Source organism: Thermobia domestica, chromosome 5, assembly GCF_964235325.1.
Source record: "Thermobia domestica chromosome 5, izTheDome1.hap1.1, whole genome shotgun sequence".
Classification (NCBI taxonomy): Eukaryota; Metazoa; Arthropoda; class Insecta; order Zygentoma; family Lepismatidae; genus Thermobia; species Thermobia domestica.
Window position 1 is genome coordinate 286,729,242 of NC_137458.1, and position 24,913 is coordinate 286,754,154.

Here is a 24,913-nt window from a genome sequence, read left to right on the forward strand (position 1 = left end):
GCTTATGAATGCTAAGCTAAAGGAGGCAGTGATGATGAGCAATGAATGAAATAGTCGTATGAAGAAATTGGGAGGAAACGAGAGAACCCCTAGAAAACTCACACACACGGTGTTTGTCCACCACAAAGCTCATTTGGCGCGAGTTGGGATCGAACCAAGGACCCCATGCACGAGAGGTGAACACTGTACCACTGAACCACCGCCGCCTATTATACTGTAGTTCATAACCAGAACTACAGTTCATTGCATTGTGTTGGAAACTTTGGAGGGGGGGGGGAATCTAAAGTGTACCGTATTCTCATGGAGAAAAAATGGCAGGTTTATTTAAAACTAGATTTGATTATTTTTAATATTTATCTATTTATATCTTTATCTCTATATTTATATATTACATCTTACAGTACTTTTTAGTTCATAGTCCTACTTGTTGCGTTCATGTGTTGGCAGCAGTTTTGTTGGACATACTGATTTCGTTAAAGAGCGCTGTCATCGATGCATATGTATTTAAATTTTTGTCCAATTCTTTTAGTTTCTTATCCATCACTTCTTCAAGGCCTTCCAGATAAGGCTTTATTTGTATCACTTCCTCTTCTGTTACGTTAACCAATTTATTTTCAAGCACCTCAAGTTCCTTGAGCAACTCTTTGGGAAACTCCACAACTTTATGTGAATTTTTCTTCCATATATCATGTAACTTCTCTTTCAGGCTGTGAATCCTATGAAGAATCTTACCAACCAATAAATGATGGTCCTTCTTCTTCTCATGGTGCTTACCAATTACCTGAAAGAGAAATAGTAAATAAGTTTGAAAGAAAGATAGAACAAGACCCACAAATTAATATAGATTAGGCGCGTGGATGACAGGTTTCCCCAGTGATTATTGTCTCAAATTTGCAACACTGTGTGTTGGTGTTCCCAGTTTCGTCTTTCAGTAGCTGAATATTAATCCTTGGTGTTTTTCATGACGGCAGTAGTACACTTCTCTTGCCCGTTACAGTTTGTAACAAATAAATTCTCACTGCAGCAGCGTGTTTGGGTGACAATTGAAGCGCTTGTAGGATAAAGGTGTTATGTAACAAATCGAATATGACGGGAAAATTGAATTTCACAACCCTTTGTTCCTTAACATACAGCCTTGATCCTTTTTAAATACCTACACCCAGACGAGGACTCACTAAATAAGGTGTTACATGGCATGATTAACATATAACACGTGCATGAACCGCCAAATGTAACATAACACCTTTATCCTCCAAGCGCTTCACAACCGCGAGCCTATATACGTAACAATCAGTGGTCGAAGTGAGATGGTATGCGGTGGTATGCCATACCGGCTCTGGTTTTTCCATAATACAGGCATACCGCCTCTGGTTTTTCCGTAATATAGGCATACCGCCTCTGGTTTTTCAGTGATCAAGACATACCATCACTGGAGAGTAGATGCTAAATAAATTTAATAAATATATTTTTATACACAGTAATTGACGAATAGCTTTGCACGTAAAAAGATTTTATTTCTTATATAGATTGTATTTCTTTGTTTCTAAGTTGACAACACCGACATTTTTGTTATCTTTTTCCTACCTTTTGTTTTTAAAATGAGGTGTCTTCAAAGAAGTTACTCTAGTTTATAGTTTGAGGTGTCAAATTGCATTGTTTCCTTCTTATGTATGTGTGTGTCTTCTTGTCTTAATGCATATAAAGTCGTGGTTTCAGCATGGGCGAATCTTCCAGGGGTTTGGAACACCCCTCAGTTGAGTGGGGAATTTGGTATTTTTCCCACAGGAAATTAATATAAAAACTGAATTTTTGAGCATTTTCGTGAATAATTCTCCATGCAACATAAGGGGATATTTTTACCTTTTTTCAGAGACTTGTTGGCGGGGAGATTAAAGTCTCTCCATGTTCCTCTCTCCCGTAACTATAGAGAAACTCTCCAATGGTTGTTTAGTCATTGTGCAAATAGAAATGCAATCTTTAGACAACATACCCTCACTGTATTTCAACATTTAGATAGCCGGTATATCAAGTCAAAATCGAAATAAAACATACCGCCTCTGCTTTTTTTCCACTTCGAACACTGGTAAAAAGTAAAATGTCAAAACACCTGAAGACAGAGACGACTAAAGATAGAAATATTGTCCTGTAGTGGCTTGAGGAGGAAGATAAGTCGGAGGTGTGTTCTGATGAAAGTGATTATGAAATTAATCACGTGACTGCAAGTGACCACAACACTAAATCGGAACAACATAGCCCATTGTAAAATTTTGTGACCTAAATAGGCCTATATGTGCAGTTAACGCACTTTGCATCCTGAAATTTAATACCAGTTCACCTCAAATGTCACGAAGGAGTTTCTTGGAGGATATCGCTTGGGAAATGATTAAACCTCAAACACAAAGCCGATGCTTTATTCCGCAAATTGCAGTCGAAATTAGAAAGAGCGGCCGTCTACTTGGTTTGAGGAAGAGGGAGTGGATCAATCTTGAGAAACCATAAAAAAAAAAAAAAAAAAAAATCAGGCTCTAGAAGACGTTGTCATGACTATGGAAAAGGCAGAGACAAAACTACAAGGAAGCGGTGTTTAAAATTTAAAAGTTGGATGTGTGGAGAACATCTCAAAAATACTTGTGTAATATGCTTGAAATCAGTCTAGTAGTAATAACAAATTCCGTTATGCCCGTAGAACACTGTGTGCAACGAGAATTATAACCTGTAAATAATTAACATTTTATCAAATAAATGGAAGAATCACATTTAAATATGATTTTACTTATTCTAGATAGATTTTGACAGATGGGTGACACTTGTCACCGATGCGCCTAAATGCGCAGCACAAACGTACACGCCTAAAGTAGGGTTATATTAAATCGATAAAATTGTAAACAATGATGCTTTTCAGGGTTCATGCAAGCGATCTTCTGGAGAAATAGTAAACTAAAGCTGTAGGAGAAACTCTCTTTTCGAACAAAGAGCAATCTACTGATAATAATGCAAAAGTCGAAGAATGTTTAATAAATTTTCAATGGATTATTTTAATTAGTCCTAGTTAGTAACGAAATAGCGTAGTTTTCAGTATTTCAATGTTAATTCATTTCAGCTTCAAGAAGTAAAGATAATTTGAAACCTTAAGACAAAATACGTTGTTCTCTAAAAACAAACTCTCCTTACTTTAGCTCATCACAGCGCATGTTTTAAATTATGGGGGAAAGAAATTATTGGTATTTAACAGAATTGAGATCTATACAGGGGGATTATGGCAAAGTCTCAGTTGGTCACAATGTCGTTAAAATCAGAGGCAGCTCCGTAATGTAGTCACCTAGAAGGTGGCGAACTACAAAGGTCCTCGGACATGCATTTTGTATTTCAATCCTTGTAGGTTATCCATGCAAATTATGGACTTGCTAGAAAACCCATTCGCCTTCTGAATTAATATGAAGAAAAACATTAAAACAAACAAACATTTATTCTACATGTATTTCTGTCTACGAATAATAAACAATGCAAGAGAAGACACAACATAGAGCCTACAATCCTGATTGATGATCGTAAGATATATATATATGACGACATAGCGTAAGCCACATTAATTGATAAAACTATGTGTTCAAGTATTTTGTGTGGTTCTTTGTAGCGTCTATCGCTGGCAGAGAACAGCCTATTAGACACTTGATCTTACCTATGAGGGGCTATCACCTAGAAGGAAATGAACTACGAACTTCCTCGGACATGCATTTCATACTTATTTTTCATATGTTCGCCATGCAAAATCTGGACTGGTTAGAACGCTCTTTTTTCAAGGTAAATCACTGAAGGTGCGATGATTGATAAGCTTGAGGCAAAGAGAATCATTAAGTAAATCCACCTTCAAACGGAAATCAGCAAATGAGAGCCACAAAGAGATAAAAAGAAGTCTATGGTAATGTAAGTCAGTCCTATGAGATGGTATGCAAGTGAAAACGGTAATTCCAAGTTGGACACAGGATCACCGTGGAAGTCTATGGATCTGGATGACTACGTAGAAAGTTGAAAAGATCATAATGGAAGACATGAGGATAACCACTCAAAGTCTTGTTTATGCAATAGGTATAAGTTCTGAATCTGCCTGGAACATCATTTACGAAAAGTTGTATCTTCTAATTGACTTTTCACCATTACTTATTTTTTTATTATTATTAATTTCCAAAGACTGTTAATAAGTATGCACTCTATGTTAATAAGCATGTAAACAAACGATTTCTTTTTGTAGAGAACCGATTAAGAAATTCAAACTGAAGAAAAGAATTGACCAGTGTTAGTAACATCAGCTCATTCCTTTCTTGAATAATTTCAAATATTTCCGGTGAGTAATGTATTTGAAATTAATTAAGTTCAATAATTCTGTATGTAAGAGAGATACTGGATATGTAATATGCGATTCCACATTATAATTGTTTCGCCATTAACACTTGCACCTCATATTAAGATTCCTTCAAAATAAAAATCACTCGAAATACTAAAGCTGATGAAGTTGTCAAAAAGAAGGGAAATCTGGTTTCCTTGCCATTTTCGATGTGACATCCCTCTTATGGAACTCTCAAGGAATAACTGATTAAAACAAAATCAGGAAATATAATAAACATTTTTTTAAACTGGGAGGAAGGTAAGGTAGCTTATTGTTTTGTATTGATTTTAAATACTCGAAAAAAGATGCGTGTGCACATGCCAAATTCCACCTTGATGTGCATTTTATTTCCATTTAATTCCCGTATTCTTGGTTAGTTTACATTCCCAAATAATAAGGTTAATTCTAAGCCTGGAAACAATACACAAACAACGTTTAATTAAAATTTAATGAATTTTGTAAGTTTATTCAGGCCCGCCTTTTGGAGCTTGAGGAGTAATCCCTCTACCCTCGGGTTTAAAATATTGTCATATCGTTGTAATGAAAAACGTGAAATTCTACTCGTATCGGAGGGCCTTGTCTCCGACTCCCAACCTTAGTAAATCATAATATGCTGCTACTGCATTTATCATTGAGTAGATTGTGGGAGAGACAAAAACTTCGATTGATAAAAAGGAAGTCCGTCGTGGCTAAGTAGTTAGCATACGTATTTTTGGTGTGGTAGATCCTGGTTCGATACCCGCTTGGAGCTTATGTGGTTCGGATCCCACGTTAAATTCATGTAGCCTCGCTGCTGAAAGAAACGCTAAAAGTAAAATCAAATCGAATAACAGAATGTTCACCATGCTTCTTTCAATTAAGTCATATGGATTCTCCGCCAAAATTGTAGCGTCTACTGCCAAAAATAAATAAATAAATAAATAAATAAATAAATAAAAATATCAAAATGTATATAAATTTTAAGTATGTCAACATGTATCTAATTATTGCGTGATCTTGACTCGAAAAATAGATATTTTCTGGAAGCAAATGTGAACATTGTAAAATATTTTTCATCGTTCAGTTTATAAAGTTACCATAAAACCTATATTAATATTTTCAATTCAGAATATATAAGGTATACATTAGAAGTTACGGGTAAGGAAATGTGGTTTGACCTTTAAAGCCCCAAATGCAAGACAAGTTTCCAAGTACTTAAGACTAGAATGAAAGCTATATTACAATAATACTATCGCATAGACAATAACAATTATATATAACACCTATTAAACAACACTAGAATTAAATGATCTTATGGTCGTGGTTAGTGATGTGAGGTGGAAACATTTTCACTATATTTTTTCCGTAAAAAACTAGTAATCAAGTAACAATTCCTCAGTAATCATAAAATTGATTGAATTCATGTATAGAAATGTTAAAAAGTGAAAGATCGTTTAAAGAATCTAAAAATTTTCTTGGCTCAGACAATTTTCAGTACTACGTAGGAACAAGCGAAACATTTTTACATGAATCGAAACATTTTCTGTCTTCTGTGGAAAAATTGAAGAACTATTTATGAGTCGCAAATTTTCATCATTTTGAACGTTTTGTGAATCGGAAAGTTTTATTGCTCTGTACAAACAAGTGAAAGGAATATTCATAGATCGGAAAATTTTCATTACGATGTAGAAACAAGTGGAAAAAGCTTTTCATAAGCTGGACAATTTTAAATATTATATATAATAATGTTAGCTGGAAAATTTTCCACTATAATTAATTCCACATTGAACTACAAAATTGAATTTCTGTAGAGGAAAGTTAGTCAGCAACAAATTATAATTTTCTAATTAGCTTTCGGGAACCGGAAAATTTTCTAATATTTCAAGTTGGGAAGTAAAAATTTACAAAGTGTTTCTCTCCCCCCCCCCCTCTGGGAGCTCCTTCGTTGCTAAGCGGTTAGCATATGAGCCTTTAGCATGGAAGATCTGCTTCGATTCCCGGCGGGAGCTCATGTGATTCGGACTCCACGTTAATCAGTTGGTCCCGCCTCATATAGCCTCGCTGCTCAAAGGGACGTTAAACTCAAAATCAACTCAATTCAACTCTGTCTTTCTCTCTCTCTTTCTCTCTCTCTCTCTCTCTCTCTCTCTCTCTCTCTCTGTGTGTGTGTGTGTGTGTGTTTGTGTGTACATGTAAAGTACCGAGAACATACATCGAGTTCGTAAAGTACAAATATCCCATTCTATTATTTAAAATTTAAATTTATTAAAAGCGATGAATATTTTCCGATTCATAAAAACATACTTCACTTATTCGTACGTCGTTGGTTAGTAGGTAGAATTTATTGGTAATAAATATTGTCTTAAAAAGTTTTATGAAGTGAAAATCTAACGATTCTTTATTTCTTCAAAAATGTTTCAAAAAATTCAATGCGTTCTTCCCTCAGAATCCACCTTTGATCTCAAAAAATTATACTTCGTCAGTGTAATACGTGTAAGAGGAAGATTTCTGATAGCTTTAATACTTTTCTAGATTTACATACTGCAACATTCATAAATAAGTAGAGATAATATAAAGTGTCTACTGAAAATTTTTGACTAACCAAAATTCCAGTTTAAGTGACTCATGAAAACAAATACTGACCATTTTCTGGAAATAAACATTTATTTATTCATATATTCATTCCGAAGGGAAAGTGAAATATAACTAATAAGGAAGCTGATTTGTGTAATTGTTCTTCCAATAAAATAATAAAAGAAACGTAAAAAGCTGCACTGTTAGCGCTGCGTTCTAAAAGCAACAAGTAATTTCATTTTAATTTACAAAATTTAAAAAAAAAACGTATTTCTTTCTATGTATGTATGTACTTTTTCCATCGAATCATCATTATTTCCAATACATTTTTATACATAATAATGATAGTTTTACAATACAAATATGTGCTCTAAGATGTTGATTATACAAAATTCCAATATTGAAATTATGATTTACAAGTGTTAAATAATAAAATCAAAGCGTTTCTTCTTATTTTCTGTTACCAAAATAATCTTCATAAGGAACTTTTATGTAGTTTTTTCTTTACATAGGCAGGCCTATATGTGAAGAAATAGTGGAATTTTCTGTTTTTCAAATAATTGATAAATACACAAAGGTTTGTTTTCGATTTCTTGTTAAATTTTAAATATTGGAATGGGATATTTGTTCTCTACGAACTCGATATATGTTCCTGCGCTTCACACACACACACACACAGAGAGAGAGAGAGAAACACTGTCTAAATTTTTACTTCCCAACTTGAAATATTAAAAAATATTCTGGTTCCCGAAAGATAATTGGAAAATTATAATTTCTTGCTGTCTATTTTTCCTCTACAGGAATTGAATATTAGGGTATATGTGAATGTGCAGTTAAATACAGTGGAAAAATTTCCACCTAACATCACTATATATAATATCCAAAACCGTCCGGCTTATGAAAGGTTTTTCACTTGTTTCTACATCGCAATGAAACTTCACAAAAAGTTGTTTCACTTTTTGCTTCAAATTGATGAAACTTTTTCGACTCATAAAAAGTTTTTTTAATTTTTCAATAGAAGACAGAAAATATTTCGATTTATGAAAAATTGTTTCCCTTGTTCCTACATAGTACTGAAAATTGTCTGACCCATGAAAATTTTCAGATTCTTTAAACAATCTTTCACTTTTGTTCATAATTTATTTAGAACGGAATTTCCGACAAAATATAGAAGAAAATTTTCCACTTCACACCACGGCTAAAACCGATGTAGGAATAAGTGGAGTATGTTTTTATGAATCGTAAAATATTCCGGAAAATTTTCATCACTGGTCGTGGTCAATATTCTCGTTCATAATGTTAAGATGATGCACGCGTAAACGTGTAGTATGAAATAAGTACATTACTCGGAAATGTTGTGAACATTTCTCTGTATATGAAGTTTCCTAGTTGATGAGGTCGTCAGTTGGGATGGGAATGAGGCCCAGTGGGAATTCCTCCTTTGCTTAAAATAGTGGACATGACTTTTATCAGCGATTCATAGCTGGAAATTTGTTAGTGAGCATGGGAATTAGGCGAATTGAGTATGAAACTAATAACATATATATTTTTGCCAGGGAAGAAAAAACTGTCCATACAAAGTTATAAGTTTGTCCGTTGTTTAACGGAGGCGTCCGTTAAAAGTTGTTTTAACTGTATTGTAAAATTTAAAATGGTGCCAAACTTTTGCCAACAGGAATTGCACATGTGAGAAAGACAAACTTGAAAGCAACTATTGGTTCGTATGATTCCACATAATTTATGCAATGACAGTATTAATTTATTTATTAATACTTTGTGAAAACTATTGACATTAGATTCTATTTTTTTTTCTAATATTCTTTCATCGTTTTTAACTTCCTTACCAAAGTCGGAAGAAAAATTCTGCAGGAAGCGTAGGAAAGACACTTTAAGTGATTACAAATATTACTCTCCACTCTTGTGAGTATTTATGTCACGGTTGGGAGCAAAACAATCAAAAAACAATCAACCAGGTATGCTATGATGTGTATGTTGTTTACAATGCCTATGCAGTACCTAAATAAATAGTCTATTTCGGAAGAATATAAGGCCCTAGCAACGGTGTAAATATCTTCAACATTGGGGGCGACAGGTGTGACCGTCTTTTTTTTTTAACCAAGGTTCAAAATATTTATGAAGTTGAAAAACAATGCTGCGGACTATCAGAGGAGTAGAATTGTCTTCAACATTAGGAGGCGGGCAGAATTGAGTCTTATTCTGGGGAAGGGGAGGGAGGTGAGACTCATATTATGATAAATGAATCTGATTTCTGAGGTACATCTGTTTGTATTAGGGCTATACAGCAAGGGACATCAATTTCATCACTATCCTTTGTGGCAGTACGACACAAGTCATCATCACTTCTCCCCAAAAAACACGTTTCAAATCGGATTGTTGAGGGGGACAGTCCTCTCCAAGTTCCAAGATTGGGGGAACATGTAAAACTCATCTCCCTCGGATTTGCGCCAGTGACTGGCAACGAAAAAAATTAAAAAATGTTTTCTCTTGAACTTTTCGAAAACTATGCAAAAAAACCTTACTCTCAAACAGTGGTGCAGGTACAAGTTTTGAAAGCCATATACAAGGTGTTTCAAAACAACACCGACAAAGTTTGGGAAATGATTCCTGACACCAAAATAAGACAAAAAGTATAGACCACCCTGGGTGCACAAATGCTTCCTTTCGGAGTTATAGGCTGCCGAAAATACGAAAAAATGAATTTCAAAAACCTGTAGCTCCAAAACTATGGGACCAACCGTAGTCGGTTCAAGACTTCACTTAGGAACTAGTATGTGTCCTATCCGAATATCCAAATTTCATAATCCTCTGGTACTTCCGTAACAATTTTATAGAGGTAGTTTGTGAATAATTCAGTAGCCAAACTCCCTCTATAAAAATTGTCTCAGTATCTTAGGATTCTCAAACATGGACTTTTGAGTAGGACACATACTAGTTCCTAAGTGAAGTCTTGACCCGACTACAATAGGGCTCATTGTTTCGGAGCTATTGGCCTTCAAAGTTCATTTCCTCCTGTTTTCGGCAGCCTATAACTCCGAAAGGAAACATTTGTTCCTCCTGGTTGGTCTATACTTTTTGTCTTATCTTGGTGTCAAGAATCACCTCATAAACTTTGTCGGTGTTGTTTTGGAACACCCTGAAAAGGTACTCAAGATATAGTCTATATATAAGGTATTTATTTTCATAGTATCTTTCACAAGCATTGGGTACAACAGTTCGAAATCTTCCGTCCGAATCACAATGCTCTCAAATAGCTCCCTTTGTTCAGCTCGATACGATTTATCCATTGATGTATAGATCTACTCCATTTCTGCTCATCATTATAGCTAAAGAAAACATTTGACAGAAAATAATCATAATTCTGGGGTATTATCTCGTTAACTATAGCGCATCCTTTCATCTTGTATAATGAAACGTTTAATTAAGTCATGCTTCAATAACTCTTATATTTTAATATTTCACGCCCTTAACGTAAAATACCAATTTTTAAATTTACAAAAAAAAAATCCTTTATCTCTGGGAAACTATGCCGAAGAATATACACTCAATTACATATTTTTCTCATACACAACAAGATATATTGATTTGAATTTGTTCCGGGAGCCGCGGTGGCTCAGTGTTAGAGCGTTCACCTCTGGTGCTTGGGGTCCCGGGTTCAAACCCTGTTCCCGCCAAGTGAACTTTGTGGTGGACAAACACCGTGTACGTGGGTTTTCTTGGGGTTTTCCCGTTTCCTCCTACTTTCTTCATTCCACCATTTCATTCATTTCTCATTATCACCGTCTCCTTTAGCCTAACCGGCATAATCGTGGGACGTAAAACTCAAAGATTTCATTTCATTTGAATTTGTTCCACCTACGTATATTTTTATAGGGTAATAATTTTTCCAAAATAACTAATTAATTAGTAATTTTTAAGGCTCCTTCTGTTTTCCAGAAATTAGGAGAAAGTAGCAAGACTCCTAATTACGAGTTTGCAACAATGAGACGTTTTCTTAAATCAACAATGGAACATTTTATAACGTTCTCATTCGCTTCGAGAAAATAATTATTTCTCGGACGAAGATCAGGCAATAATTATATGTTGACATACTTTCTATTTAAAAGTTATATGTCCTGAAAGTAAAAATAGTTATGGCATTAGCCCTTTTAGAATTTCCACTATGCATAAGAATATACACTCAATTACATATTTTTTCTCATACATAATAAGATATATTGATTTGAATTTGTCCCACCTACGTATATGTTTATAGGGTAATAATTTTTCCAAAATAATTAATGAAATACTAATTTTTTTAAAGGCTCTTTCTGTTTTCCAGAAATTAGGAGAAAGTACCAAGACTCTTAATTACGAGTTTGTAACAATGAGACATTTTCTTAAATCAACAATGGAACATTTTATAACGTTCTCATTCGCTTCGAGAAAATAATTATGTCTCGGACGAAGATCAGGCAATAATTATATGTTGACATACTTTCTATTTAAAAGTTATATGTCCTGAAAGTAAAAATAGTTATGGCATTAGCCCTTTTAGAATTTCCACTTTTTGAGGTAAATTTCAGACTTTCACTCAAACAGCTACTGTTTCTTAACTATTTATTGTAGCATCGTGGTTATTACCTTGTTTTTTTTAGGATAGATTATATTTTCTAACAGTAGCACTCTCTTGTAAGTACTATACACCAGAAACAAGAAAATCGAAAAAAAAAAAGGATTTTTCGAAAAAAAAATTCGAAACTTTGTACCCCTCTGGCCCGGACGTGGGTTAACGTAGGGATCTGAATTTCTGAAAACATAATACGCTGTTATATACATTATACGTGTGAGAACTTTCGTTCTTCTATATTGAAAACTGAGGTCGGGAGAAATGTTTGAAATTCTGAAGGTGACCCATTTTTCTAATATATGTATATACATACATAAATAAAGATAATTCAAAATGTACTGTCATTCCTATTTGACCTAGAGTCGTGGTTCAAACGCCATTTTCTTCAGTATAATGAGCCCTTTAGAATGGCATGAACCCTTTAAAATACACCTGAACTGGAAAATTATGGAAAAACCCGGAAGTATTTCTGAAAATCAAACCAAAACACTTTGCCCCTCTGGCCTAGGCCTGAGTTCACATAGGGATCTGATTTTTTTTTTCAAAAATATGTTGTTATATACATAATACGTGTGCAAAACTTCAATCTTGTATATTGAAAACAAAGGGTAGAGAAATTCTTGAAAGTCTGAACTTAGGCTTTCTCTTTCCATACACACATACACTATGTGATCAAAAGTATCCGGACGCCTGGCTGAAAATGACTTACAAGTTCGTGGCGCCCTCCATCGGTACTGCTGGAATTCAATATGGTGTTGGCCCACCCTTACCTTTGATGACATCTTCCACTCTCGCAGGTATACTTTCAATCAGGTGCTGGAAGGTTTCCTGGGGAATGGCAGCCCATTCTTCACGGAGTGCTGTACTGAGGAGAGGTATCGATATAGGTCGGTGAGGCCTGTCACGAAGTTGGCGTTCCAAATCATCCCAAAGGTGTTCTATATGATTGAAGTCAGGACTCTGTGCAGGCCAGACCATTACAGGGGTGTTACGGTCGTGTAACCACTCCGCCACAGGCCGTGCAGTATGAACAGGTGCTCGATTGTGTTGAAAGATGCAATCGCCATCCCCGAATTGTTCTTCAACAGTAGGAAGCAAGAAGCTGCTTAAAACGTCAATGTAGGCCTGCGCTATGAGAGTGCCACGGAAAACAACAAGGGGTGCAAGCCCCCTCCAAGAAAAACACGACCACACCGTGACACCACCACCTCCGAATTTTACTGTTGGCACTACACACGCTGACAGATGACATTCACCGGGCATTCGCCAAACACACACACCCTGCTATCGGATCGCCACATTGCGTACCGTGATTTGTCACTCCACACAACGTTTTTCTACTGTTCAATCTTCCAATGTTTACGCTCCTTACACCAAACGAGTCGTCGTTTGGCATTTACCTGCGTGATGTGTGGCTTATGAGCAGCCGCTCGACCATGAAATCCAAGTTTTCTCACCTCACGTCTAACTGTCATAGTACTTGGAGTGGACCCTGATGCAGTTTGGAATTCCTGTGTGATGGTCTGGATAGATGTCTACCTATTACACTTTACGACCCTCTTCAACTGTCGGCGGTCTCTGTCAGTCAACAGACGAGATCGGCCTGTACGTTTTTGTGCTGTACGTGTCCCTTCACGTTTCCACTTCATTATCAAATCAGACACAGTGGATCTAGGAATGTTTAGGAGTGTGGGAATCTAGCGTATAGACTTCTGACACAAGTGGTACCCAATCACCTGACCAAGTTCGAAGTCCGTGAGTTCCGCGGAGCGCCCCATTCTGCTTTCTCAAAATATCTAATAACTACTGAGGTCGCTGATAATGTGTACCTGACAGTAGGTGGCAGCACAATGCACCTCGTATGTTTGGTGGTGTCCGGATACTTTTGATCACATAGTGTATATATACATACAGTGGCTCACAAAACTATTCGGACACATGGAAAAGAAATGAAATTACCTTCAATATATAAAGGAAATAAATTTAATTGCTGCTATTAAGTATGTCAGATACAGAAGTACATGTCAGAGATATTACATAATCCAAAAAATGTCATTGTAACTAAACAAAGAAAAGATTTTATTAACTTTGAAGATAGAGAAATGAAAATATCACCCAACAAAATTATTCGGACACTTTGCTCAGGAAATAATAATATTCATAATAAAACAATGAAACCAAAAAGTTAGTACCCTGTAGCCTTGCCTTTCGTATCAAGAACTTCCTGTAGTCTAATAGGCATGCTTTGAACCAGTCTTCTGGTGTATTCAGGAGAGATTTTTCTCCCCTCTTCTCGTAATCTGTCTCTCAGATGTTCCTTAGACTTTATGGGCGTATTTCATACCTTATACTTTAACTTACCCACAGATTTTCTATGACGTTCGTGTCAGGTGGTTGTTGAGGTGGATGGAGCACTTTTGGACAGTTGTAAAAAAGCCAAAGCTGCACAACATGAGATGGGTACTTTTGGTCGTTATCTTGGTAGAACATAAAAGTATTGATTAAGCCAAGCTTTTCTACACTTTTCTTTAAATTGTCTTTCAAGATGCGAAGATAGACATCTTTATTCATTGTCTCATCAATAAACACTAACTCACCTACACCATTGGCGAACATACGGCCCCACACCATGATGTGTCCACCACCGCTTGTATATTCTTTTCCAGAAGCTCTTCATTTGGTTTTCGCCAAACCATAATTCTCCCATTTGATCCACATATATGGAATTTCGATTCATCTGCAAAAATTACTCGTTTCCACCATTCTTCGCCTTTTTCTATATGTTGTTTCGCAAATGCTTCTATTTTCCTTTGGTTTGCCTTACTTATATACGGCTTTTTTCTCGCGGCGGGGCCATGAAAATTTGCCCTTCTCAATATTCTACGAATAGTTTCTACACTCGCTTGCTTTCCTAACTCAGCTTGCAGTTGTGCAGTTATATTCGGAGCACTTAGAAGAGGATTCTTCTTCACTTTTCTCACTATGAACCTGCGGGACACAGTTCGAGCCTATTCCCTTGACTGAATCGTTTGACTATATCGTACACTGTACTTTTCTTCATTTGTAGCATTTCCACAATTTGACGGCAACTCTTCCCCTTTGCGCGGTGGTAGACAATCAGCTGGCGCTGATCAAACGTGCTGTTCTTGCCTCTCCGTCCCATTGAGCACGCTGGAATTACTTTCTTCAATACACATACACAAAAATTAAGTTCTGGACATTGTTTCTGAAGCTTACAGTAACTATTTACGCCCTCTTTCTGCATTCCAAAGTACTATTATTGTGTTACCATTAAACGCTGTCCGAATAGTTTTGTGGTGTCATATTTTCCTTTCTTTATGTCTAGTGTTACTAATAACTTTTATTTTCGTGTTAAAATGAATTGTTTTGTGTTTTTCTGTCGCCTAACGTATATTTCTTCATATTTCATACTTCAACTCACTAACTGTATTTATGTCTTTCACAGTATCAACATTTATCCATGGAATTTCTATGTCCGAATAGTTTTGTGAGTCACTGAATTATAAAAATTTACTGTGCCATTACTGTTTAGACTAAGGTCATGGTTCAAACGCTATAGTCTTTAGCATAACAAGCTATCTACAACGGTACTACTCATATGTACGTATCATATACCTGAACCGGAAAAATCGGCAAAAACCGGAAATTTTTCTGAAAAACATCACCCCCTCGGAACACTACGCCCCTCATGCTCGGACCCGGTTTTACTTAATGATCTCCAGAAAAATTTGAGAAATACCCAAAGGTACATACAATAAGTATACAAGAGCTCCAATCTGATAACCTGAAAACTAAAGGCGAGAAAAAATTTTGAAATTTACCTTAAGAAATGTCACTCCCCTTCATCCCCACTTGGCACTACCAAGTTGATAATCCGGTTCCAAAACGCATCTGGGGAATTCTATGGTCTACCCTTGACTTGAATAATGATAAAAAATGGCTTAAATACCTTTTATAGAACCTATATAAGCGGTCAAAGACGATACTACGCCATGGTAACAAATGTTACCAAATATCCTTAAAGAGTTAAATGTTACAATATTTGCGGAGAATCCAGACGACCCACGTAACTGAAAAATGCACAGCGAAGGTTCTAACATTCGATTTGATTTGGCTTTTAGCTCCCCTTTCAGTAACGAGGCTACATAAGACGTGAATGTACAGTTTAACGGGGCTCGAAACCATTTAAGCTCAAAGCGGACATTGAACCAGAATCCGCCACGCCAAAGGCGCGTACACTAACCGTTTAACCGCAAGGAAGCTCCTCCTACCAGTTGACGTTAGTGTCTCTCCCATCCTCTGTTTAATCATAAGTGCAGTAGCATGATTTCAAGATTTGCTAAGAGTAGGGGTTGAGGACAAGGCTTTCGATACAAATGCAAAACTCACAGAAAGCCTGTATCGTCTGTGCGACGTGTGTGAAAGCAATGCCATCTAACATGAAGTCAGCACATCTGTTGACTTTTGATGTTCGAAAATATATTAGAAGTACTTTTCATACAGTTCAGCACTATAATGATTCTAATTAATAGCGTAACCTCCCCCACAATCCAATTATTGTTCTAGCCATCTAGGGTTGTGATGGAAGATCAATTGTTCATCTGAAATGATAATTCCATGTACCACCACTTTCTGGCTATTTTTTACACTCGTACAGCTGCACACCTCCAAACGATGATTCTTGTTTCCTGGTGCCATCTCATCTGACACAAATAAACTTTTTTTTTACCATAGCCTACCGATCGCACGGAGCTGTTGAGCGAAAGTGATCTACAAGAGAACGAACACTTTTGTAAGTGGTCTACTTCCAACATGTTCCTTAGAGCTCATCCCAACATGGTGTTGGTCAAAACTCACGGTGATTATTGTGCAAATGTCATCGGAACTAAAATTGAGAAATAAACGATGAATTGTGACTTCATTCGCCATTCCTGGTTCAATTGTATTGTTTTTTTTTTTTTTTTTTTTTTTTTATCTTCTCGTTCAAAATGTTCCACCTTTAGTCCGTAAAGAAAAATCAATCGCAGATGTGTGATTTTCACGGTGCGCTTCTGTACGCCTCTGTTTAACTATACACAGAGTCGTGATTGTGTATCCTACCAATTTCGTGAATGTATACAGAGCTTGTGACGTTATACATATAATCTCAGTACATTCCTGTGTTGTACTTTTAGAATGGATTGGAATGGATGACCAGACGTCAAAGCAGAAGATATGAATTTAATTCGCATGAACTTAATACCAGGGGTAAAAGTGAAAGCAATGCAGGGACGCAGTTCCCTCACTTCCTGACATATCTATGGAGTTCCTTCACTTCCTAAACATTACAATGGGCAAAAATAGACACGGGGGTTAGCATGATGTAATGCGTCCCCCTACCTTCTCAGATTCACTTTTATCCCTGCTTAGTACCGTAGTTGTAAATTCAACATTAAATACAATATTGACTAAATATTCATTAATTCGGTATGCAGAATGATTAACTAAAACTTTTTTCTTGTATGGGAAGTTTCGATTCAAAAATATAACAGTTTCATGTATTAAATGTATTTTCTGGAACGAAGCAATCTCATGTTTAGATGTTTTATTTTCTAATTACTTTTTCCAGAGTTAAATATTTATTCTTAAGGTTGTACAACTTTAAGCCAAGTTTGAAAGAAACAATGCGTCGTACTCTGTTTCTCTTAAAAGTAATCAAATATTACTTTATTCGTGCAATTGCAAATATGGATCGCCAATTAATAAGTAGAACACGCTTACTTTTAGAAAATATAACTAGAACGAATTATCATTAGAAAAAGAGTGTAATTACGGAACATCTATTGTTAATAAATCAACATGCACGGAAGTGCATGGCAGCCAAGTTCCGCGAAGAAACTGAAAACTGGCCTGCACTGCCGTAAGCATATTATACACGAACAAGAGTTTTGGTTAAAATCGCCGATTTCGAGGCTTTTTAATAAATCAACATGCACGGAAGTGCATGGCAGCCAAGTTCCGCGAAGAAACTGAAAACTGGCCTGCACTGCCGTAAGCATATTATACACGAACAAGAGTTTTGGTTAAAATCGCCGATTTCGAGGCTTTGTAAAAACGATTCTATTAAGAGTAGAAACATGAAATTTAGAATGTAAGAAGATATCCCAGAGATTTACTCATATGCCAAATCTCACATTCCTACCTTCAACCATATTCGAGTTCTGGACCCCCAAAATATGCAGTTTTCAGGCTCACTGACTCACTGACTCACTCATCAAATTGATTAGGTACTTCCCAATGACATAGAAACGTGAAACTTTGCATAAAGGTACCCTACAATAACTCGAGTATGGAAAAAGTCCGAAATCTGAGGAATGTGCTATGGGAATTTTTTTATGAGCAAAAAACTGTCCTTAGCCAGGAAAAAAATCGTTTCACTCACTCACTCATCAAATTGATTAGGTACTTCCCAATGACATAGAAACGTGGAACTTTCCATAAAGGTACCCTATAACAACCTGAGTATGGAAAAAGTCCGAAATCTGAGGAATGTGCTATGGGAAATCTTTTATGGACAAAAAACTCTCCTTAGCCAGGAAAAAAATCGTTTCACTCACTCACTCATCAAATTGATTAGGTACTTCCCAATGAGATAGAAACTTGAAACTTTGCATAAAGGTATCCTACAATAGCTTATGTATGGAAAAAGTCCAAAATCTGAGGAATATACTATGGGAAATCTTTTATAGACAAAAAGCTGTCCTTAGCCAGGAAAAAAATCGTTTCACTCACTCACTCATCAAATTGATTAGGTACTTCCCAATGACATAGAAACGTGAAACTTTCCATAAAGGTACCCTATAACGACCTGAGTATGGAAAAAGTCCAAAATCTGAAGAATGTGCTATGGGAAATCTTTCATGGGCAAAAAACTGTCCTTAGCCAGGAAAAAAATCGTTTCACTCACTCACTCACCAAATTGATTAGGTACTTCCCAATGAGATGGAAACTTGAAACTTTGCATAAAGGTATCCTACAATAGCTTATGTATGGAAAAAGTCCAAAATCTGAGGAATGTGCTATGGGAAATATTTTATGGGCAAAAAACTGTTCTTAGCCAGGAAAAAAATCATTTCACTCAATCACTCATCAAACTGATTAGGTATTTCCCAATGAGATAGACACTTGAAACTTTCCATAAAGGTACCCTATAATGACCTGAGTATGGGAAAGGTCCGAAATCTGAGGAATGTACTATGGAAAATCTTTTATGGGCAAAAAACTCTCCTTAGCCAGGAAATAAGTCGTTTCACCCACTCACTCATCAAATTGATTAGGTACTTCCCAATGAGATAGAAACTTGAAACTTTGTATAAAGGTACCCTACAATAACCTAAGTATGGAAAAAGTACGAAATCTGAGGAATGTACTATGGGAAATCTTTTATGGACAAAAAACTCTCCTTAGCCAGGAAAAAAATCGTTTCACTCACTCACTCATCAAATTGATTAGGTACTTCCCAATGAGATAGAAACGTGAAACTTTCCATAAAGGTACCCTATAATTACCTGAGTATGGAAAAAGTTCGAAATCTGAGGAATGTGCTACGGGAAATCTTTTATGGGCAAAAAACTGTCCTTAGCGAGGTAAAAAAAATCGTTTCACTCACTCACTCATCAAATTGATTAGGTACTTCAAAATGAGATAGAAACGTGAAACTTTCCATAAAGGTACCCTATAATGACCTGAGTATGGAAAAAGTTCGAAATCTGAGGAATGTGCTATGGAAAATTTTTATGTGCAAAAAACTGTCCTTAACCAGGAAAGAAATCGTTTCACTCACTCACTCAAGTTGATTAGGTACTTCCCAATGAGATAGAAACTTGAAATTCTTCATAAAAGTACCTTATAATGATTTAAGTGTGAATCAAATCCGAAATGTGAGGAATGTGCTATTGGAAATTTTTCATAGACAAAAAACTGTTCTCAGCAAAGCACGGTTCATTCAGTCTTTCATCACATTGATTTGTTAGTTCCCAATGAGATAGAAACTTGAAATTCTTCATAAAGGTACCTTATAATGACTTGAGTGTGAAAAAGGACCGTAATTTGAGGAATGTGCTATGGCTAATTTTTCATGGATGTAAACTGTCCTTAGCAAGGTAGAAATCGGTTCATTCATTCAATTATGACATTGATTTGCTAGTTTCCAATGAGATAGAAAGGTGAAACTCTGCATAAAGGTACCTTATAATGACTTAAGTGTGGAAAATGTCTTAAATGTGAGGAATGTGCAATGGGATTTTTTTAATGGATGAAAAACTATTTTTAGCCAAGCAGATATCGGTTAATTCATTCACTCGTCACATTGATTAAGTACTTGTTTATGAAATATTGACGTAAAAGTCTGTATATTGGTATCTTATAATGACTTTAGTATGGAAAATATCTGAAATTTAAGTAATGTACTAAAGGAAAGATTTTATGGGTGAAAACTGTCCTTAGTCAAGCAGAAATCGGTTCACTCACTCGCTCATCACATTGATTTTGTATTTCCAATGAGATAAGTCGTGAAATTCTGCATAAAGGTATCTTACAATAACCTGAGTATGGAAAAAGTCCGAAATGTGACGAATGTGCTATGGGAAATTTTTATAAACGAAAAATAGTCCGTAGCCATTAGGTACTTCCCAATGAGATGAAGATGTGAATGTCGACACGAAGGTAGCTTATAATGGCTTGAATATGAAAAATATCCGAAATTTAAGGAAGGTGCTATGGAATTTTCTATGGGCGGAAAACTGTCCTTACTCAAACAGAGATCGGTTCATTTACTCGCTCATCATTGACTAGGTGCTTCCAAATGAGATAGAGAATTGAAACTCCGCATAATGGTACCTACCTTATGTAATGACATGTGTAATTAAAGTTTCCAAATTTAAGGAATGTACTATGGGATTTTATGGGCGAAAAACTCTTCATAACCGTTAAGTACTTCTTAATGAAACAAAGATGCGAAACTCTCCATAAAGGTACCCTATAATGGCTTGAAAATGAAATTTGAGGAATTTGCTATGGAATTTTTTTCATTAGCAAAACAAAAAAAAAAAAAAAACCTGTCCTTACAATCAGAAATCGGGAACGATTCCGTTATTGAACACATCATGTGCATAGTGATAATGTTGTCAATCGTCCGAGTGATCGAGTTGGTCCCCTCTTCGCTGGTCTATTGGCTACCACGAGCGCCTTTGATATATGGAGTTCTAGGTTCGATTCCCGGTGGAAGAGCCTTTAGAATCTTAACTCTCCTCAATGTTTCTGTGTTCGTGTCCCTGTCGTTCTAGGTTAATAAAAAAAACGAGCTAAGGTCACTGAGAAAAATCCGTTATCCGGATAGCGGTATAGTGTACAAATATACGGGATCCTTATATTTACTACATAAATCAATACTTAACATACGTTGTTCATATGCTACATACGTACTGCCCTCTTTCCCGCTTAGATGTTACACAATGTCGTTGTAGAATGCCTGACATCTAACAGTCTTCCGTACGTTACGTACGTCAGCTATAAGTTACATACGGCCATCTGTATGTGAGATCCTGACCGCCTACATACAGTCTTTTCCTTCGTGTGGAAAGTACGTTTATTCGGAACACTTATACGGAAAGTACGTTCAAGTATACTTTTTCAGTTATACATTTAGTGTACGTTAAGTCCAAGAACTACAGGATTTATACATGTAATCAACGTTTTTACGTACGCCACATACAGATTTTCTCAGTGTGCGAGTAAAATAATTGAAAGCTAGTAATAAGTAGTTAAGCAAGTTAATGAGGCACATTCTGTGAATCAGTTAACTTTTAAAAACGTGGGCTAAGACACGAACATACTGCCGTAAATTTCGTGGTTGGAAACCCAGACAAGGAAAGCCAATATTTTGTCTTTTTTCAGCGAATATTTTTTCTTTATTGCAGTCATTGGTATTAAATAGATACTGGAATTAATTTGATAAGTAAGATAATGTAGAGGTGAGAATGTTTAAAATTAATGAAGTTTTCGAAGAAATGAGAAATCCAATTGTTCGAATGCCTCTGCTCTTGATATTTCCTGAATTTGCCCTCCGGGGGTTCGCCCCCACACCCTCGCCTTTGCTCGGCGTACTTCCTCACACCTCTTAAGCTTACAATTCCCGAATTTAAAGTTTCTTTTCCTATTTCAACTATATAAAAGATAAGATTTTGTATTCCAGGAAAACGCCTATTTAAATAACATGGTGATTTTTCATCTCCCTTTAGACTCCTTAAAAATTAAAAATATTCAATTTTAGCAAATTTCCTGTTGGTTAGTCCCGGAAGGCTACAATCGTGCCCAATTTCATCATTCTAATCCTGCCGGAAGTGCCTAAACAATTTGGGGAGTAGAAGACGTCCAATATACGTAAATAACATTCCCCAAAATCCATTTCTGGTTTTTCTGTGCCCCATAAAACCACTCTAAATTTGGAAATTTTCATTTTTACTGACTTACTTAGGAAATACTAACGAAAATGTTGAAGCATACCGAATTTCACGTTTATATTCCAATTTCAAGTACCTAAAATATTAGATTATAAGTCCAAAAAAAGGCCTATTTAAATAGCATGGGGAATTTCATCTCCCCTTTAGACTCTCTAAAAATTAAAAATATTCACTTTGGCAATTTTTCTGTCGGTTGGTTCCGAAAAACTACAATCATGTCAAATTTAATCACTGTAGTCCTACAGGAAGTGCCCTATAATTTTTGGGTGTAAAAGGTGTCCCATATAAATACGTACCATGGGAAAGATTTTTCAGTTCCCCATAAAACCACTCTAAATTTGGAATGTCTTATTTTTACTGCTTTAGTTAGGTAATACTAATGAAAACGTACACGCATACCAAATTTCAATTTTTTATTCCAATTCCAAGTTCCTAAAACATGAGATTATATGTAAAAAAAAAAAAAAAAGACCAATTTAAATAGCATGGGAAAATTCTTCATCCCCCTTCATCATTTCAACTTTCCACGTCAACCGGAATCACCCCTTTAATTTATGTCAGTTCATGTAGTTTTATATACAGTTAGGATATGTTGGTGGCAAATATTATTAAGTTTACAAGCTATTTGAAAGGTGTATACCATTGGAAGGAAAACCCGAGGCAGTATGAAACTGCGCATGTTGCAGTCATGTACGTCATGTACATGAACTTCGTAATTTCGAAATGGGAACAACTGAGTATATTGAAACACCAGCTATGTCTAGTGATGTAGCAGCGAGGATTCAGCATCAAGGGTTTTGGGCCCTGTTGATACTCTTTGTGTTTAGGTAATGAAAAATGAGATGTTAGCGAACGTGATTTTGTAGTTCGGATAAATGAATTGGAATCTCGTTTGGACATAACTCTCTGACAGATATTTAATAGAATAAATCCTCCCCGCCGTTCTAGTGGCTAGCATGTGCGCCTTTCTTGTACAGGGTCTTGATTTCGATTCCTGGTGGGAGAGCCCTTGGGAACTAATGTTGTATGTAACACATTATGACTCCTTTAAAAATGTACAATTTTGAATTTAAATCCAGCAATAAGCCACAGTTGAGAATCCCAATATACGATATTCACATGGTGAACTACAAAAAGAAGTGAAATATGAACAAAAACACCAGAGGTGCAAAAAGTGCAGCCAAGTTCGTCAGCCTCAAAAAGTGTTGAGATGAGGATGGATGAGCCAAGTTCCTTGGCCACTGCATCTGAAAGGAACACTGGAACTTGGCGCGAGGTGTCAAGGAAAATGGGAATAGTGGTGATGATAGTATTCCTTAAGATACCAACCTTAGGAATAGTGGTGGGTTTGGGACCACCATCAACCTTAGGAATATCAACTTTGATAAGGCGCTAAGGCACATATACAGTATACTGAAGTAAGATTGGTGGTTCGAAACCCAGACAAGGAAAACTTATATTCCTCCACGAAGCGTCAAAGTAAATGATGTTAACGAGCCTTAGGGATGGTGTTTGTGAGCGTGGTGGATTTGGGGGTCACCACTAGCCTTAGGGCTGAAATGTCCCATCTGTAAAACTAGGAACAGACATCTTAATGTATTCGAATATGTTAGACACCTCGCGCCAAGTTCCAGTGTTCCTTTCAGATGCAGTGGCCAAGGAACTTGGCTCATCCATCCTCATCTCAACACTTTTTGAGGCTGACGAACTTGGCTGCACTTTTTGCACCTCTTTTGTTTTTGTTCATATTAACTTATTACTTCTGGTGTTGGGATTGACTGAAATTATTAATTGTTTTCTTGTAATATAATGATAAATCTATATGTTCATCATTATTATTTTATAAATGCGTTATTTCACAAAAATAAGTAACCAAATAAATAATAATTAAAAATAATCATACCTGACTTGCACAAATCAACAACAGAATTCCTATGATTATTTTCTTGTACATGTTTGTTGCTTAGTCTGTTACGGCTATGTTGGAACAATACTTGAAGTTGCAAACATTTAGATTATGGTTTAGATTTCAAGGTCTGCTAGTTTACAGAGATATGACAAACTCAAACGAATTAATCTTTACACTTGCTCAATGAATCATGACATGGTGATTCGTGTTATATCTGTCTCCATTTCTTTTTAGTAAAACCCCACAGATCAAACCATAACGAAATTAAATTCATTCGTATTTCATGCTGAACAACTTTATTAAGGACAAGATACCTAGATATGTAAATCAAAGGTGTGTTTGCTTGAAATAAATACTTTTTTAGTTTCATTTTGTTTTCTTTCCTTAAAGATTTAAAACAGGTTTCTTTAATTCAAGAATAATTTTGATATCTTTATTGCTACATTTTTTGCAAATTCTCAGTAAGGGCCCGCGTTTGGCTCAGTGGTAGAAGGTTCACCTGTCTGCATGGGGTTCTTCGTTCGATCTCAGCTTGCGTCAAGTGAACTTTGTGGTGGACAAACACCATGTGAGTGAGTTTTCTCCGGTTCTCCCGTTTCCTTCTATTTTATTCAATTCCACCATTCAATTGAATTGATTTGATTTTGAATTTAACGTGCCTTTCAGCAGCGAGACTATATGAGATGTCGACCTACTGGTTAAAGTGGAATTCGAACCAAATGAGCTCCCGCCGAGAATTGAACCCGTGTCTCCCAAGCCAAAGGCGCGTGTGCTAACCACTAAGCCATAAAGGAGCTCCTCTACCATTCCATTCATTTCTCATCATCATCGTCTCTTTTAGCCTAGCCGACGTAAACGTGTTACGCAAAATTGAAAGATTTCATTTTTCCTCAGTAAATAACTTGTCCTGATTTCGAATG

General features: G+C 36.1%; 1 protein-coding gene across 1 annotated transcript; it reads right to left on the reverse strand.

Annotated features, from left to right (window-relative positions):
* Positions 1-432: 432 nt before the first annotated feature.
* LOC145684903 (uncharacterized) lies at positions 433-24,124 on the reverse strand. The gene is made up of 2 exons (XM_081757256.1): positions 23,988-24,124; positions 433-781 (listed from the first exon to the last, which is right to left on the reverse strand). The coding sequence occupies exons 1-2, from the start codon at positions 24,036-24,038 to the stop codon at positions 434-436; spliced, it is 399 nt and encodes a 132-aa protein (XP_081613382.1). The 5' UTR covers positions 24,039-24,124; the 3' UTR covers position 433.
* Between the last annotated feature and the right edge of the window lie 789 nt (positions 24,125-24,913).